Source organism: Numida meleagris, chromosome 5, assembly GCF_002078875.1.
Source record: "Numida meleagris isolate 19003 breed g44 Domestic line chromosome 5, NumMel1.0, whole genome shotgun sequence".
NCBI lineage: Eukaryota > Metazoa > Chordata > Aves > Galliformes > Numididae > Numida > Numida meleagris.
The window spans coordinates 46,962,487-46,982,294 of NC_034413.1; the positions used below are offsets into that span (position 1 = coordinate 46,962,487).

The 19,808-nt window shown below is 39.1% G+C and overlaps 1 protein-coding gene across 1 annotated transcript in view; it reads right to left on the minus strand.

Annotated features, from left to right (window-relative positions):
- PARD3B (par-3 family cell polarity regulator beta) overlaps positions 1 to 19,808 on the minus strand; it is a 374,909-nt gene that overhangs the window by 338,462 nt on the left and 16,639 nt on the right. The window contains exon 2 of the mRNA XM_021398013.1: positions 17,972 to 18,073. Within this exon, the coding sequence (XP_021253688.1) occupies positions 17,972 to 18,073 (102 nt within the window). The remainder of the gene's footprint in view (positions 1 to 17,971; positions 18,074 to 19,808) is intronic.

Consider the following 19,808-nt stretch of genomic DNA (forward strand, 5'->3'; position numbering starts at 1 on the left):
CAGATACTAGATTACAAAGGAGAGGGAAAGAGGAAGTGGAAGGAGAAACCACGTAGAGACAGGCACAAGAGGGCTGACCCCCTGTGTTGCACATCATAACAAGGCGAGCCCTCCTAGCCCCTGCACTGCCATGCTTTGGGCAAGGGGACTGACCAAAGGCCAGCAGCTGAGCTGCTGTAAGCTACTCCCATCTTCTCTGCTCCCACGAGGTGTGCTGCTTGGCCTAGGCACATTTTTCTCCCTGATTTACAAAAGGCTGGTATGTTAGCCACTTAAGACAATTAATGTCCAACATTCATATCTGCTCCTTTTTCTTGAGCGCATACCAGTCACAGCACCAAGGTTCCCAAAGTCAAAATCAAATCACTGATAGGCATTACCAGCAAGAAAAACAGATGAAGAAAGACACCTCCCAGCTGAGATTCAGCACATAGTTCTTGTTTAGCACTTTGTAACAAAATATAAACCCAGAACCTCAGTTTACTATCCACGGTGACCCCATGCATAATGGCAGAGGACTGGCATGGCAAAGAGTAGAGCACTCACAAAATACAGACAATACTGACAGCACTGTAGCTAGACTTGCAGCTCACCTTCATGCACAGTAAACTTTAATGTTGCTAACACTTCTGAACAGGCTGTGGCCATTTTCAAATACTGCTTGCCTCTTGCAATTCATTCAGCTCTGCACCTACCTTTTTCCATAAAGCACAGGTGATGAGGTTTAATAAATCTGTCAGTTGAGAAATGTAAAACCAATTGTTTAAGATGTTCTGTATGTGCTCCAGTACTTTGCCAAAATAAATCAATCTCTTGTAAAACTTGGCAATCTTGGATAAACGGTTGCTGCCACTCTGACAGAGCCTCAGACTTTGTGTTAGACTTCAATGAAGAAATTGTCTTGTCTGCAATATGTTCATCCAACCACATATCCTGTAGCTTTTTTTTTCTGGCAAGGCAGCAGCTGGAAACAATGAAATTAAGATGAAAAAAATGAACAGGAATAAGAAAAATGGCTTGCTTATTCAGAAACATGGGATGTTTTCTGAAAGCACTACACAATGAGATTTAGCAACAGTAATGTATCAGTCAAAGAAACTACTGCGTCTCCACACTGGTAGATCATAGCATAAGGACCATCCAATCCAGAAATGAGAAGCAGCTTAAGTGGATCTATAACTACTTACATAATAATAAGCTCAAAATGAGCCAGGAAAAACAAATTCTTATACTTTGGTCAACATTTGTTTCCACAGTACGAAGAACGGGGCTACTACCCTGGGAGCTATCAGCAGTGAAGAACATCCTATTTTGTGTCCTATTTTGTTACATTGCAGGCTTCAATTTTGCAGAACTCATGCAGGAGAGCTGGTTTCCATTTAAGTGCTCCGTGTATTTACACGGACTGCGCATCCATCCAAGTTACGCATTTGGCAGTCAGTACTCCACCACCTGTTTGGCGGACACAACGACCAGCCTCGAGATTCATCTGATGATGTTCCACCAAGGTGAGGACAAGAAATTGAATGAGGCCAATGGAACACCAAGGGGGAGTTGGGATGGATGTAATAAACTGGCTTAGTTCCAGCCGAAGTTGCTGTGCGTCTCCTCATCTATTCATAGACTCCTTCTATCTCCAGACCTTTGCCAGCTGGGAATACAACACACATAAGTGGTCATGGTAACAAAATCGCTTGCTTGAAACTGGCTTACTCAAGGTAAGTGTACTCAAAAAGCTTTATTCCTACATAAAAGCTAGGTTGTTTACCTACTTAAAATTACACACATCAAAGCAAAAGCTACTGCCGTTACAGATTACAACTCCACATAAAAGTAGACCAATCTTGACACCCTAAATAACCTGAAAAAACACTTCTCCATAAATTACACATAACGCTCCACAGATAAAAACCTAAACCAAACAACCCCTTGCTTTCAGAATTTTAAAACACACACTCATTCATCAATTGTCTAAACATGATGTTATAAAGAAGTGGTACATCAGAAGCAACAGGTCATTCTGAGAATCTCAACCAAGACTGTGTTTTAAATGAAGCCTAGTGGCTTCATAGGTGAAAAGATTTTGCTACAGATGAAACATTAACTTAAAATTAAGAATGGAATTCCCTCAAAATTCTCACTCTGCAGTTTCAAGGCGAATGAATTAAGTAGTCTAGAAATGAAACTACTGTGAACCCAAGCAGTAAAACCAATTATTTGCACAGATGCAAATTCCCAACATGATTCTACTGCTTGGGACAAGGGATTTTGGTTGTTTTGTTGAGTTTTCTTTTATGTCTCTAAGCACATTGCCAGCTGATTTTATTTATTGGCAGAGTTTCAAACATGCCAGCTGGTTCAAAAGATCTTACATAACCACTTCAGACAAGAAGCAACATACATTATAAAGAAGGAATCGAGGCTGGGTCCAATGGGAAGCATAGCACCTGCAGTCCTGGCAACTAGGGACAAGAACTGAGGGCACACGTAGAAGAAGATCACAGAGGGAAGAGATGCCTCTTCACGTATCCCAAACAAAAGAAAACTAGTGTTTTTGTTTCCCAATGTTTGCATTTTCATAACAATATTAGAAATTAACAGTTCATCACCTTTAACCTCTGTACACCACAGCCAGTAATGTATCTTCGATTAAAATGATATAATTGTTTCCCACTGTTTGAAATAGTATTGCAGAATACATTCACTAGGTAAGTATGTCAGTGCTTATAATGTGTTCATAGCACAGCTCTGGTGGGGTGGGGTATTTTGTTGTTGTTTTGTTGTTGTTGGTTTTTTTTAAGCTTTTGTTATAGAGTTGGAACATGCTGGGGAAAAAGCCATGTTCTGAAGTCCCAATAACTCATACTGTTCACTATTCAAACAAATTTTCACACAAGATTCAGATACTTCATATGCTGCTTGTTATTCTTCCTTACTTCTATCTTACTTAATTGGAAGTAATTTGAAATATCTTTTTTTTTCAGGCATCCTCCATAGAGCGGCTAGCATTATTAATGAAACAGCCATGGAAAAGGGGATAGTTGGAAGTACGCATTCATGCGCTCTCATTTTAAAAGGAACCAGATTCCTCCTTTAACTAAATTTTACTTTTAAAATATATAAGCCACAAAAACCACCATGTGAATTGTCAAGAGTTTCACGGTATATGTTCCTATACAGGGACAGAGGAGTATAACTAGGGCTAAACGAGGTGCCCTCTTCTTGCCTACCAGTATGCAGGGCACTGTCATCCTCACCTCACTGCAGATGAAGGGAAGAGTTAAGTCTGCTACAATATCTGTAAATTAGCTTCCAAGCCCTCCTCTTCTACTAAGAGAATATAGTTAATTAAAGCAGACAAGCACGCAACCCACAAACACCTCACATCTCATGTTTACAGTGATCCCGATCATTCTGAACCCTTTGATATAATTCTCCCAGCGCCTGCTGATCGCTACACAGAATTCTTTTACTTCTTGAAACGGCTGTTGATCAATTAAATAACAAAGCACAAGGATATTCTTCTCAGTCAAACTACAATCTCTATTTCCAGCTCTTATAATATGCTTTAACACCCCAAAACTATAGAATTATTCATAACCACATTCGTTTTAATGAGGAAAAGCTGGTGTTCCAAATGCTGCAATTATCAGCTCTCCCTCTCCTGTATGTGGCCAATCATCAGATTTTCTGAACTCTGAAGTGGCACGGCTAATCAACATAGTTGCACAACCCTTTATGCTGCACCATAATCACTTCCACATAGTTTTATGTTCAAGGAGGTGAAGACCAACTCCTCTGCAGTATTTTTACCTTCAGAAAATAGGGCTTGTTGATTGCCTCTATCTAGATGAGACAGGAAATGACAATAAAAGCCCCACGTCTACCCCAAAACCTAAACCCTCATTTAGCAGCACTACTTGTTCAGTAGGAACAGATGAGCTACCCAGACCATAAGGCTGATTGAAACATCATATTTGATGTATTTGATTAATTGCAAGACTCTTCAAATCAATTTGTTTTTCCACCCTGAGTTCGAACCAGAAGCATAATACACAAGACTCAAAAGAATTTCAGCTAGGAAGATGTTACTTGAATTGCCATCAAGTGAATGCTTATGTTTAAGTATTTATCACTACCATACAGAAAGCTGGCATATCTTCAAATGTCCCAGCACTTGTAAAGAAATAATTTGTTATTATTATTTTCATCAGTTTAAGAAAAAAAAAAAAAGCAAGATTTTGCACTTTGTTAGATTGCTTCACAATACAGATCAAACATACTCTGATAAATGATTTGGAGTAAGGTGGAAGAAAATAGAGAAAACACCCCAGCAACTCACATAATCAGAGCAAAAATAAGAGGGACATAGTAACTGTCCTAAGATGCATCATCATAAATAATAAAAAAATGAGGGTAACCTACGAATACATAATCATGTTATCCCCAAAGCCTTACCCCTGCTCTAAAGAGTCATAGGAAGGGATATATGGGGCAAAGGAAGGAAGTGTCTTACGCTGCTTAATGGAATAAAAGGAAAAGCCATATGCTGTTCAAAAACAAAAAGTATTTTTGGTATGAAGCAAACATTATAAACATTCCGTTGCTTAATACAAGAATTGCCTTTGGGTCTCAGGCACTTGTTTTGAAGTGCAGCCAAAGTTCAACACTACTGGTCACCTGCCTCATTTCTATTTGACCTATGTTCCATGTTGTTTGCTAAAACGATACTCCAAGCCCTCTCTTATAAGCATTTCCAAGGCAGTAATCAAGCTGTGATTACGCCTGTGGAATGTTAGTATTATTTCCACCTATCCATGCCAGGTTGTTCAATCCATAATTACAAACTGCTGCACTCTGTTTCTGGATAACCAAAGGGCTCTGTTTTCCATCACAGCCGGTAATTCAATCAATCTGAATATTCAATATAATATTTTTTTTGAAGTACAAAAAAACACTTAATCTATGGCCATGCACAAGAAGCCTTTTGAATTTGCTCTACTTCAAAGCGTGGATTAGAACTTTAAGCTGCATTAGAATCATCTTGAAATTACCTAAAGCCTTTTAGAAGCTTTGACAGAAACCCAATGAGGAGTGCCAGGGTTATTTGCATTACATCCCAAGGCCAGGCTCTGTTCTACAGAAAGGAAAAGATGAACATGCAAATATCCACGGGGCAAGATGCTTCCTCAAAAGCAACAAACCCACTGCATAACCAAGTATGACACTTTTCCTGTTGGAATTACAAAGAGATTATGGTCACTGTATACAATGGACAGTATCTGCACAAAGGAATTGTGTCCCCTCTGACTTCATAGATTCAGTGACATCTTGGCCATTCACAGCAGTTCTCTCCTGGGAGCTAACTGTCACAGGCATCTTAAGTCAACCTGTCTTGAATTCAGTCCCTTCTATAAATCACAAATAGGAAAGAACAGTCTTTCATCATATTGTACATTGTTGAATGAACACCTTTAAGTACATACACTTAGCAGAAGGCACAATAATCCACGTTCTCAGAACCAACCACCATACTGAGCAAGTCTTAATAATCATTTATTTATTATATTTAGCAAGCAACAAGGGAAATTAACCCTTACTCTGGAGAACTGACAGAGCAGTTCTGAAAAACAGCATTCAATAGCAGTGCCACTGTACTCTGCAAAACCTGTCCAAGCTATACAAGTGCTCACCATGCTGATGTGATACAATAAAGGTAAGCCTTGCTACTACAGCAATCGAGCTCAAAGATCGAAGGTTTACACAACAGTAACGGCACACAAATACCACACCCTTTGTGGACACTAAAGAAGTCATCTGTATACTCCTTTATACAGCCTATAAATTCTTTTCTTAGCAAGCCTATCAGAATTCACAGCCAACAGATCTCTCTCCTGTCAACAACTCTTGACTGCGAGCATAGCAATAAGAAAGTCACTAGAATAGCTTCCCGCTGAGAATTAAATTATTTAATAATAAATAATTATTATAATTGAAGTATTTAAATTAAACTGGTAAGAAGTCCTTCGTTTTAAATAATTTGCTAAACAACTCGAACAGTATGTTGCATCTTTCTTATGAAATCCAAGGCTATTCCATTACACAGAAAAAACCCACTTAAATATTTCCATATCCTGCCTATAAAGAAAGCATGCCCTTCCTCCTCTTCCCCAAACTTTGGTGTCACATGGCCATGCCACCCGTTGGCTGGCATCCACATAAGCTTCAACTCCAAAGGTGCTCAAAATACTGGGCAGGAGCTAGGCACATCTTTATATTAATGCCTTCACAACCACACATGTGGACTAAGGGAGTTTTTGCTACAAATTGATAGTTTGGAGACTGGGAAAGATGAACACAAACACTGATGCATCACTCAACTACCACGCTGACATAGTTGCAAAAAGAGGCAAATGCAAACCTGGTGTGATTAGGCTGAAGGATCTCCAGGAAGGACAAAGAGGTATTAATGTAATACAGAAGATATGGAAAACACCATGGGCAGAACTAACGCATGCAGTCAGTGAACAGTGGTAAGTAGAAAAATTACTTCAAATTGAAACAGACGCAACCATGCTTGGATCAGTGCTGGCTTAAATACCTGTATGCCAGTCAATCAAGCTTCTGCAGAAAGGTGGGAGGCAAAACTTTTAAACCAGACGTCAGTCATTTTGGAATAAACTTCTAAAAATGATGGCAAGGGAAGGAGAGAAAAAACAAACGCTAACTACTTCCAATATGAAATACAAGAAAGGTTCAAGAGATTTCAAATTTTGGTTTATACAACACAGAAGAGGTTTAGACTCTGTGCTCAGAGATCCACAGTGCACAATTCTTAATGTAAGCAATTCAGTGCTGCTGACTTCAAGATCAGGAGCAACAGGAAAGGACACATCAAGGATGATACTCTGCATCATGACTGATAGTGTCATTTTCCCACTAATACATACTGCTTTTGTGGAAGAAAGCACAAGTCAGAAAAACACCACCCATTTTTTCTATATTTCAATAAAACACACAGATAGAGATTAAAAGAACCTACAATATACAGTACATTATAAAACTGCAGCAGGAGAAAAAATGGTCATCTAGGCACTATGCTGAAAATCATCACTCTTGTGAACGTAAGAATAAATGAATGCCAAATTATCTTTTTTAAAATAAGCTTAAAAAAAGAATACTTTATACTCTACTCATATCAGACAACACAAAACTGATTTTGAGGAAGAAGTTAGCAATCATAAGGATCAGCAAGGTTTAAGAAAAAAACTCAGTCATCATTTCATTACTCATCACAGTTTTGAGGGTCAAAAGAAAGAACTTCAGTTCCTTGTGAGGATTATTAATAAAGCCAGCAGGTAGTTTTAACTGAGTATAGATCTGCTATTTCAAAACTAAATCTATCATCCACCGTTATCAAAGTTCTTCTCATAATGTATTACATACCTACTCCAACAATTTGGCTTCAAGGCCACAAAGGTGCAGCAGAGCATCCTGTTGCTGCATTGTTTGTTCATCTCATTATCATTATTCTACACTGGGCTATGGGAACCTCCTGATCATACAGTTTTTACTTCTAGCTTTGATTTTTATAGGGTAGATGTTAAGATATAAAAGAAAGATTGGGAAACCTTCCTTAAAGACTGAACATTAAACGATCTAAGTAACATGCCATCTGAGAAAAACTTTTCTGAAGTGCTAATATAAAATGCATTAGCACCATATGAAAGACTCCTCACATTTTGAAGTTATAAAACATTAAAATCAGGGAAATCTCAGTACTCTGAAATCCAGTTTTTTGATTTCTTATCAGTCAGCCATGTCTGCGTAGTCCCAGGAAGGCAAGCAATCAGAAGTTGATGTACCGCTAATAGGACCCAGGTCAAGCTAAACCCAGCAGTTTAAGCTTAGAACCTCAATCAGCAGTAAATGAAGACATTTCTTCAGCAAAAGAGCAAGTCTTCATCTTCTCTAATGGAGGTTCTTCCAAAAAAATGATTAGCAACTTGATTGCATTAACTTGATTGCAAGATCTACCATAGTGTATTTTATTATCCTCTTGAGAATTATACCTTAAAGTAAAAAACACACTGGAAAAAGTGTATTTTTTCTTCTAACCACACTAATTACTATAATTACTAGAGCCTGCTAAATAATCATAAGAGCAGAACTTGAAATAATCAAAAAGTTAGCTCTTATTTCAAAAAAAAAAGCAATGAAGATATGAGATTGATTTTTTTAAAAGGACATTAACAAAAAAGGCATAGATTTAGAACTGTATACTTTTAACTAGTAAGAAACCACATACCACATGAAGAAATACAACTCTGCAAAAACAATGGTATAAAGCCATGTACTATTTTCACTGTGTTCTAGGAAGCCATGTAACACATCTGCACATCTCATTGATTTGCCCTTCATGCATTTCCATCCTAAATTTTGACTGTTGCTTGTTTTCAGTTCCATTTTCAAGAAGATGTAATAGAAAAAGCATCCACAAATGAAGCCTCCAACCAAGCTGTAATACGTAGGTCATTCCAAAAGGAATGCCTCCTATTTATTTCCATGAAAGCTACAGCATAAACAAACAGCACAATAACACTATTTGATAGAGCAAATTCTCAAACACCATTTTTCAGCACAGTCACCACCACTAGCTATGCTTTTTCACCAGTGATGAACAAGAAACTGCATGTCGTGCTTATAAAAATCTGCACCAGTGGAGGTGACCCACTGTCACCACTGCTGAAACACACCACCCACCACCTCACTGTGCTCACATCCACTGTTTGGTCTCCAGAAGGGTTTAGCAAACATCAGTGACTGTCAGTGGGTGCCATTTCTTCCCCACATGGAGGAATTCAATTCCACCCCTTTGCTTCATCCACACTTCAATGTCAGATGCCGTTTTGTCAGACTGGCACTCTGCCGCCATCCGCCAACACAGTAATAAAATGTAACAGGATATTGGTGGGAAGGTTCACCTCTACTGCCATACCACCACCAGTTGCCTCTGAGACTGTGGGCCAACACAGTAAAATAGGAGGCATTACTTTTTGGACCAATCCTTGTATTTGTATGTCAGATTCCTCAGTTCTAAAGCAAGAATAGATTTTAAAAAATAAAAAAATAATACTCTGTGCTATATAACATTGTCTGTGCTTGCTATTCCTTGCCACCTGTTTCTACTACTGTGCATTCCATCAGGCACACAAGTAGAGGCCTTCCCTGAAGCACCTCTGCAATACAAGCTCCAGGCAGAGATTACTGCAGTTTTTTATCCATGAATACATCCAAACATAAAACCTCCCTAAATATGAATATCAGCTCAACTGGTATGAAACCACTGACGACACCACATAGTGGTAAAAATGTGCAACTAAAAGCAAATGCAAGTTTTAATTCCAATCAAGAAAGACAAACACTGAAATACTCATTTCCAATTCTTCCACAACACTCAGGAGCTACAAGTTACATACACATGCTGATAAGACACAAAGTCACTGCATATTCTCAAAAAATTACTAAAATTGAATACAGGGCAGGAAATAATACAAATACTTTAGATTTCTGGTATCACATTAATATACCAAATGTAAGTTACAGTTTAATATTTGAAATAATTTTATTATTTCAATTTCATTTAACATTTCTCCTTACAACACAAAGGAGTCTATACATATACATAAAGGTCTACATACATCCAGAAATCTTCAGTGTGTCCTATGTTGCTATCCTCTAAAGATTCCATTTGGCACAGAACATAATTCAACTACATCACATTTCTTGAGAAACATAAAATTGAATTTCAAGAAGTGTTCAGAACCAGCAGCATTAACTAACTTCCTCAGTGAGGCCACTTTATTTTCACACGGCGCATTGCTCACTTGGCGAACGTTAACACAAACACACCTATATGCACTTAAACATCAACATGATTAGACAGAATCCCACATATTTGTTGCACCAAGAAAAATCATTGAGAAAGCAACTTGCACGAGGTTATGCTTACAAAACAAGGCATGACGTTCCTTTCTGCCAGGTCGTCCCAGTGTCTATTCAACCAGCATCGATGACTAGATGCACTCCAAATGAACTCCCTCCCTCCACCCCTCTCACTGTCTGGGGAACAGAAACTCTCATTGCTTCAGTTGTCTTCCCACCAGTGAGCTACAACACCCAGTGCTCAGATCACAAAACACAAGTTAAGAAAGTTCTGTAGTACAGCCAAATTCTGACTAAAACACAAATGATCCAGGTACCAAACATTCTCCCTGCCGTTTGGCTTTTAAATATCATTTTTTAACTCCCAAAATACAAATCAGATAATAAAGAGATCAGTAGAAAAATCAAATTCGAAAAGCACAAATGTCAAGTTCACATGCATCTTAGAAACAAAGGGTACTGACTCCAGAATTCCTTTCCCGGCATTCAAACAGACAGCTGTATTCTGAATCTACCAGGAATCCTATTTGTGCCCTAGATTTACCGTTACATTTAAAATTTCTGTAGTTATAAATGTTAAGAAATGGATTTCACAGTTCAGGAACTACATCGTAGAAGAAAAATACATATATTGGAACCCATCTGGTAAGAACCTTCATAACCACATTTGTACTTTTCAAGCAGTATAGCTCAAAGAAGTCATCCTTGTAATATGTTCCAAGACAATATTTATTTTAAGAAAATTGACATTACGCTGCACTAAATATGTAACAGCTCGTGATTTTCTAGGATAAACAGGAGGTTAATTTACGCATACAGGCACTGTGTTGTGGCTCTAAGTCTGTAAAACCAAATTCTCTTTAATAAGGTAAGCAATGTTAGACCAGGTGTCCATTCTTAAAGCTATGAACTTCTCTTGAAGCACATTGCTAAGCCTGAAGTTTACTACAAGGATGTTAGGATGTTTCCACTAACCAGGACTACATGATAGTGTAATTGCACACAACATAATGCTACACTTAAAAAATGGTTATTTTGATGATTACACTAAGGAGTTCTGAACTTCCAACCTATGTGGATACAGTTCCGTAATTACACAGCTTGAAATCCTCATCAGCAAATCCAAATGATTTGGATTTCAGGAGCATTTTATAATCTTGAATAATGCATGGCACCTCTGCAGCAAGAAATTAAAAACAAATGTCATAAAAATGCAAAGCTTCATAATCTGTATTCTAAAAAACTGCATTACCAAAATAACATGTTGCTTAGTAAGTACTAATGACGGTGATTTTTTTCTCCTCCCTCTGGTACTCACAGTTCAGATCCCGCTTCAAAAATAATCAGACTCACTCCTATCAAAATATCTTTATACATATGTAGGTGTGTGGTGGCTCACATCATTACTGCAGAACAGTTACTAAGCAGATGTTTGATTTCAGTGGCTCAAAATGGCATAAAACGCTTTCTTCCTGCAAAGTGTATACTTTGGTTTCGTTACTTGTTTCTAAAAATAATTTTAAAAAAAGAAAATGTAAAAAGGCTGCAGCTTGACTGGCCTACACACCATTTCATCACCAGCGAGCACAGAACACCACCTTAGTTCAAATGGTCTTCAAACCAACGTCTATGTTTTTAGTGACAACATGATTTCAAAATAAATAAAAAAGCGCAGCCACCTCTACATAAAGCCTATATAAACTCAGCAGGTTTCGGCAAAACGGGTGCAGTCCTTTGGAACGAATCCAGTAGATTTTAAGAAAGCCTGTGACTCCCGATTAGGGGAAAAGCCATCAGCGCAGTCAATGCAAAAGGACAGCTGCTCTGTTCCACTGTATCCTGCTCCAGGGCTCTCCTTGTGTCTCACTTCTTTTTTCCATACTTTAAGGCTTTATTCACAGAAGCATTTTTGTATTTCTATTGCTCAAAACCAGCTATATTTTGGTAAACAGTAATGTCCTATTATTACCATCAACAGTTATAATTTCATATCCCAGTAACTGATTATGGAAAATCATAACTGGAACATCATACTACAAAATATTTTACAAGGAAGAAACAGAATGCTTTGAACGTACCAAAGCTAAGAACATAATCACGCTTTTGGAGGTCATAATTACACTACTTAGAATAAAGTCAGATCTACTTTAATTTCTACCAACTTAGGGTTTGACAGAAGAACGAACTAGTAGCTATCCTCCTTGTTAATCAAATGTTAAGACTTGCATATCTATATGACCTTGTTATTGAAACCATAAGATACAAATGCAAAAATCAGAAGCTGTAATCATCAAGTCCCGACAAATATTCTGGAAGAGTTATTAAACAGCCTGAAAAGTACACTTAAATTCAACATTAAAAACCAAAACCAAAGGAACAACAGCCCTTACATGCCAGATTTGCTGAAGTTCTGCAACGTTGTTTTTCCCCACCTTAAAACATCCTAGGGCTTTGATGCACTAATCCCTGTTTTACCCCATTAGCACCAAGGAACTGATGAGCCCGGGGAATGGCTGCCCCTGGACTGTGGTTCCCTCCAACAAGGCATTCAGACTCACGGGAGCACAGCCACAACTCCGCCAGCAGCACTAAGTGTCTCAGGTCTGCAGGGTTTATTTGCTGCAACCAGCTTAGCCCAGGAAAGCATATACATTAAAACAATAACTTGGCCATGGTATTGATCAACTAAATGTCGTAACAATGCACCACGTATCAAAAACCTAGACCAGGAGCAGTGAAAATTATCTTTCAATTTTTTCCTTTACCACATGCTTACTTTTGTGCAGATTTTATAAAAGACAGCATTTGAGTTGTAACAGCAGTACAGACCAGCCTGCATCAACTTCACACTTAAACCATCACCTCTTCATTATAGGAAACTACCATCCCCAAGTTGCCTTCTGTGCTACCAGACATATATCCTACATACTTACCCTTAACATCAAAGGAAATTAAACAACAAAAAAACCCACCCACACCCTCTCCAGGGAAGCTGAATAACATATGACAACGTGAATAACACTAGAGCAGCCTGCATAAAGGCACCGCAGCATTTGCTTCAACAACTAGAAGCTCTCAGCTGTAACAAAATCTTACGCAGCTAGCCTTGTTTTTTCTGTATGAGTGTAATATACTGCTGTAAAACACACGGGAGTTTTTTATTCTTCATTCTGTATTCCAGTTATCAGAAAGTTACAAAACCCAAGAGAAAATACTAGACAGCTCAATTACACAGAGGACTGAAGCCCAAACAAAACTGCTCTGTTAAGTGTGCATAATTGGTATGGAACAAATATTTGAGTATCAAACCACACCAGAAAACGATGAGTGAAGCCTCACATTTTCAGGCTCTGCTGACCCACTGGCAGATAACAACTAAGCCAACATCAAGGCCCTTGCCACCAACTCACAGGGGAGTTTTTAATGCAGCAGTGCCGTAGCTCCCTGCTGAGAACTGTTCCCTCAGAATTCCAGAGCCCACTGGCGTTGTATTTCATTGTAGTACAATTGAGATACTCCCATCTCCTTGCCTTTTTATTTTGACTTCATTTTGCCATTTATCAACCTGCTTGTAAAAATAATTTCCATTATCACCTCAGGTACTCTCCAGCCACACCTCCTTTGCTTACATAAAAGATACCTCAGTCCTGACTTCCTTCTCCATTTAAAGAAGAAAATGATGGTTGGCAGGAAGAAAAAACTGCCCAAAAGTGGAATCACCTCCACGTAACCTAACTGAAATAAAATTCTCACCCCCAAGCACGCCATAACCTTCCAGCCGGAAGGACAACTTGGCAGCTCTGCAGAGTCACACTCAGTTCACAAAACAAATGCAGTGCAAGCACAGCAACCACCCAGCACTTAGTGACTAGCCTACCTGGAAACAACAGCAAAGTCCAGAAGTTATTACAAGAAAACACGTCTATCAGGTACTTAAAGAGACACTTCCTTTGTACAGTTACACCTACCCTGGAAGTCTATATTCTGAAGCCAAGCTTCCTGTAGTTTTGCTGAAGCAACCACTCCAAACCAAGCTCACATTCACAGTATCCATGCTTTCAACTCTTCACTGAGACTAGAGCCACTCGCAAACAACCCTGGCTAAAGTAAGGATTAAGAAGTGACTTAGCATCCTCCAGGACTGCACTCCATGCTAGTTATTTTGGTATCAGCACAACACTAATCAACACCATCACATAGCCTTTTTCTTTCACCCCTCAAATAAACAAGGCAATGGACTTGCTAACTAACAAGCCTGCAGAGAGGCCAGACCAACACCACCACCTTCTAGGCTGACTAGTGGACATCTTCTGCCAGCAGCACCGATCACAGAACAGTATCCTCCTACGTAAGCTCACCAGCTTTGCTGGCTGAGTGGCAGATACTGCAGTGACGCACTTCTGTCAGCGTTACTCATGCTTGCATGGGGAGTCTTGCCAAGGAAAAGCAAACAAACACTTGACAGAAGACCATCGCATCGCACTTCAGAAGGGCTCTGCTGATTGCAAGCATACCAGAAAGCCTGTTTTATTTGTCTTTAGTTCCAGCAAGATGTGAACTGCTGTTGACAAGTTAGACAGAAAACTTCATAGGGAAAATGCAGTTTTTATATAGAGAGTAGGACTGTTCTGCTCTTGGAAGTTATCAGCAGTTTAAACTCCTCTCCTATAAACTAAGCAAGTTCTAACTTATTAACACAGCTTCACTACATCCTTTTTGTGTGTTTATGCACATTTGAAAATATGACACCATATAAAATGGAGGGCACATTACATTTATACAGTTAAGACTGCCAAACACAGGCTCAGTGTACACAGTGATACCAAGGGAAATGTTTGGTATTCGCTTTTGGTACAACAGAACTTTTCCTGTGGTGATTTTTTTCCTCAAATAAAAATAGTTATTTCAAGTGAGAAATCTGTTAAAACAGCATACAAAAAAGGACCCCATTTACAGCTCCAGCTCATTAAAACCAGGCAATTTAAACAGCCTCTTTTTTTAATTCAAAAGACAAAATTAGATTTTTTGAGTAAATCTATCATTCAGAGCAACTGGGACACAAACCACTCGGCTGGCCAACTCAGTGAAAACAAAATTATTTTAAAACTATTGCATGCTTGCTTTGACACCCTATTCAGACCATACATTATTGCTATGGCAGTGACAGTAAGAAGGGCTCTTGCCATAAAGAACTGCTCAATCTTTTGCATATAATACTAAATTAGGCTTGGTTTATATGCACACAGAAGTTACCTGCTCTAGCATGCATAACCACGCAGTTAACAGCTATTAACTCCATTTACTGTGCTGCCTTTTGTCCAGCTTTTAATTAATTGTGAGATCAAGAGGAAGCCAGGAAGTCAGGATGAGCTCCTTCCCAATGAAGCCACGGGCACTGGGAGCCCCTCCCCCTGCCCTCCATGGCCCCCGCTGGTACCAACTCACAGCAGCGCTTGGCTGCTCCCCTCACCAGTAGCTGTGCCTCCTCACCTGCCTGTTGGTGAGGACTGTCAAGAGCTTGTGAAACTCCAAAGAAATTACATCTGACAGCTCTCCCTGATTCACTGTTTTGTTGCTACAGTGAAAGAATTCCAATAGATTAGCAAGTGCATTTTGCTTCGCAAAAACCATGCTAATTTACTGTCATCAAACCATGATCTAGAGCAGATTAATGCTCAAGGAATATGAACCAGTTAGTTCACTCTGGTGTTATAAAAGAGCTTAATGGGCAGCAACGCCAAACAATTTTGTTTAAAGGCATGGAGGTTAAGTTAATGCATGTTTTTTGTATAGAATGACTGATTTCGTGAGACTGTATTAGTGCCTTGGATACACAGGAAAGGATGACAAGGACAAGAGAGCAACAAAGCTGCAGTCTGTACATTTATCATCCCTACAGACAGCCCTCACCAAAGGGAACCAGCACTCAAATATACCTACCAAAGATAATTTCACCTACTTAGGGACTTCGCACACCAAATCAGATATCAATTCTATCAGATCTCGATACCTCTACTCATTTTTGCAAAGCTTAAAGGTCCCCTAAGCCAATACACTCAGTAGGAAAAGGCCAAGGCTCAAAGGTTAACAGGACACAATAAAACTACTAAAAAGCATATTTGTAACCCTTGTATAGGACTCCCTCTTCTTTATCAGATAATACTGAAACCTGTAGGCAGGTAGCGTATCAATGGCTCCAATACTCTGGGAGGTGCCATGGCCCAATTGCACTCAAAATATTTTGACCCCTCAACCAGCAGTCCTGTTATGTGATTACATGCTTCTCCTCTAGTTTAATCAAAAAACATATATACGTCACTGCAGCTGCTGCTGTTCAGCAAGTCTTACATACCACCAGTTCACCAAGGCCTTCTGAAGAAAAGACAATGGCCACAAAGCATTACCTAGAACCGCACCTGCACCTATCTGCCTTACGTGCACCAGGTGTAATTGAGGGATCACAGGAAGGGAAATTGAGAAGTTTGCTACGTTCCTAAACCATCTCAGAGTGCTCCAGTGAATAACATCCTGCTGTCCCAGGCTCCTTCCAAAATGCAGCCTCAGAATCACAGAACCCCACCAAGCACTTTTATAACAGAAGATGCTAGAACCTGTAATGCGAACTAGAAATTTCATCAGCAACACTTTCTCAGCCATAGTGATACCCACTGATAAAGTACAGTAAGGCTATGGGAACAAGTAGAAAATTGGATGGTACATCAAATATCCTGCAAACTACTGCTCACATTTGCATGAATGTTTGTCAGTATTTCAAATAGAGAAGATCCTGGGTAGGCATGTTATTTTCTTTTAATAAAAGATGACACCAGTAAGCATTTCCCTTCACTCTGATTATTTGATTTTGTGCCTTATAAAGCAGTGTTAATCCTCAGCAAACAGTCATTAGCCTCCAAACATTAACAGGAAAAAGGCCATACGGTATTTTAAGTACACTTTCAATAAATACGGTTAAACAAGAAACACTAATTGGACATGAAAAAACACCACCACCACAGCTTCATTGCTTTTAAGAAATGCTCATTAACTGTCGTAGAAGTACCTCTTAGACAATTGTCTAAGGTACTGAGAAACTCCATCCCATTAACTGTATCCAAAATGATGCACCTTTTATTAAATCATTGAACAACCAACAGCAGGCAGAACTAGCATTTCTGTCTACAGAATTATTTTTGAGCTCACCAAGCATATGGCTACTTATGTAGACAAAGCTATTTGTTTGAAGCTATAAACATATACCACATTTAGATCTTCAGTTTCAAGCCACTAGACATTTGTTCCCTCTGATTTTATACAACAAAACAGCTAAGTATTATAAATTATGTCCATCCCCCTTTATGCTGAAATAAGTCACCAGTTTCTCAAGCTAATTTTTTCTGATAATTATAAAAACATTAAAAGGGACTTGTTTGCATCTATTCCTTTACCTAGAAAGGACATCTATCTCATTTGAGTTCAATGTCACAGACTCATAGCTTGTGAGATTTACAACCAGTCTACTTAAATTTTCAGTAACAGATCACAGAAACTCCTCCTGAAACGCAACACAGCTGGGGCAGCTGTTCTTGTCATCATAGGATTTGTCTGTTTATTTTGTCACACATTCAACCACGACATTTGAACGATTCTTGAAAAAATTTAATTCTAAGCAGAGAAGGAGATCATCAAAGCCATTTTAAGTGGCATAAAAAAAAACATGTCATGTAAAACTCTCATTCCTGCATCAATGTTTTCATACAACAACAACAAGAAACAGAAAACTGCTTGAAAAAGTTTTAAGTTCTACATCAACTATCAGGCTCCTCTGGTTACCTTCATTACTACGGTCACACTTTCCACCTCAGGTCCCCAAGATCAGAGAGCTACAACACCTACGGGCAGATGTGTTTCATTTAAGGATATTCAGCACACACCTCATTTGCCACAGAGCCAAGAAATTAGAATGTAGCATTCGTTATTTGAAAAGACAGCAAAAAAAGCTAAGACAGTATTTTCATTCAAGCTCTACCTTATCTTTGTCTTCCACAACATCTGCCAGCACATCGTCAGGGTCCAGGATTCCTCCATCTGTATACTCCAGGTGGTGAATATTTACCCAATAAGTTGGATCCTGGAAGACAGAAACAAGTTTTCACAACCTAAACTTGCACGGTTTTGCCATCAGATAAAGCAGCTTTGTATTCCACCTTCTTGCCACAAACATGCATGGAGCTTCTCCTAACATCAAAAATTACTGAAAAAAGAGAAAATTAAAACTGCAGACATCAGACTACCTATAAAACACTACACAGAAGACTTTTAGAATGTACAATTACATTGCCTTACACACTTGAATTTTTAAGTTAAATACTTAGCTATTGAAAAGTGCTTACATGGTATCAAGTTCTTTTCAGTTGCTTATGTTGCCCTGCCAGTGTAGGGTAGGGGTGCACAGGGCACTGGGAGTGGACAGTCAGCACAGCTTATCCCACCAGAGTGAAGGGATATTCCATGGCACATGCCATGGTGCCCAGCAAAAAAACGCTGGGGGAAAGGAAGAGAAAGGTAAGTTTCAGTCACACGCACAGCTGTTGCCTTGCCCGTTCCTCTTATCTCAAAGCAAGAGTTTTCTCACTTCTACCTTCCCACTCCTCTTTGCCGTCCCACCAGGGGGGGATGAGAGAGTGGCTGTGTAGGGCTCAGCTGCCCCTACCAGGGCTAACCCACAACCCTTTAACCTTCTGACTAGCACAGGAGGTAAAGTATTAATGCAGCTGAATGACAGCCACCTGTGTGACGAAGCACACAGAACATCCCTATTTTATCTGAAATTCACCCCTAACTACAGTTATTTCTGCACTGAAACCAGCAAGATATTTTGAGTTGCTTTTTTTTGTTTTTTCCCCACTCTAGGTATCAGGCGTTTGAAATTCTAGGTTTTAATGGCACATTCTCATCTGCGAAGTGATGACACAATCAACTACCGCAGTTCAACGCTCTATTTTTAAGCCCGTGGTTTAACTATTTTTTCTATACCCACAAAATTCCTAAGATCAAAAAGTAGAAAGGAAATACATCTCTGTGCAGCAAGCAAGCAGGTTAACTTTAATCCAACAATTTACTTAATGCTCAAACCTTGTGAAAGACTGACCCTACCAATAAACATACAACGCTAGAAGTTTCTCTCAAACCAGAATGCATCGATAGCTGCCGACATTCCTCCTGAATCTTTTAACTAATGCAGTCACAAAAGGCGTTCAGAGATATTAATACCAAACCAGCATACTTGTTAGCCACAGAAATTTGTCTAATTAAGAGGAGTGGGTTTTGTTTTTGCATGAAAATACATCAGAACCTTTTGTAAATATTATGCCATTTAAGAGTACTATACACATAATAGAGCCGATGTGAAAGAAAAAAAAGCTGATTGGAACTTTACATTTTCCGTGTTTGCTTCTATTTGTGATTCTGTGGCTGTACCAACCCAGATGTGTCTTTGAAAGAGAAACAAAGGAAAAAAAAGAAGTGTAAAAGCTGTATTGTCCTAACAGAATGCAGCAAGTTGGCAGGAAACAAGCTCAAGACAAAGGGCCACCCTAAATTCCATCGAGCTTAATGAAATCCCAATCTTCCTTTTACTGTGGGCCACAACAAATACAGCAATTTAGTGCTTTTGTTAAAGGCCACATCAAGAGAAAGTTAAGTCTAGATCTGTCTGGGAGAACAGCAGATGTCATTTCTCACCAATCTTGGAGCAAGTGCAGCTTCAGGAGCCACTTCTTTAACGGAAAGGAACAAATCACGCTAGAATACAAGAACTAAAGCAGAACAAGATGCATGCGGTCCCTTCTGCAGAAGAGCACTTC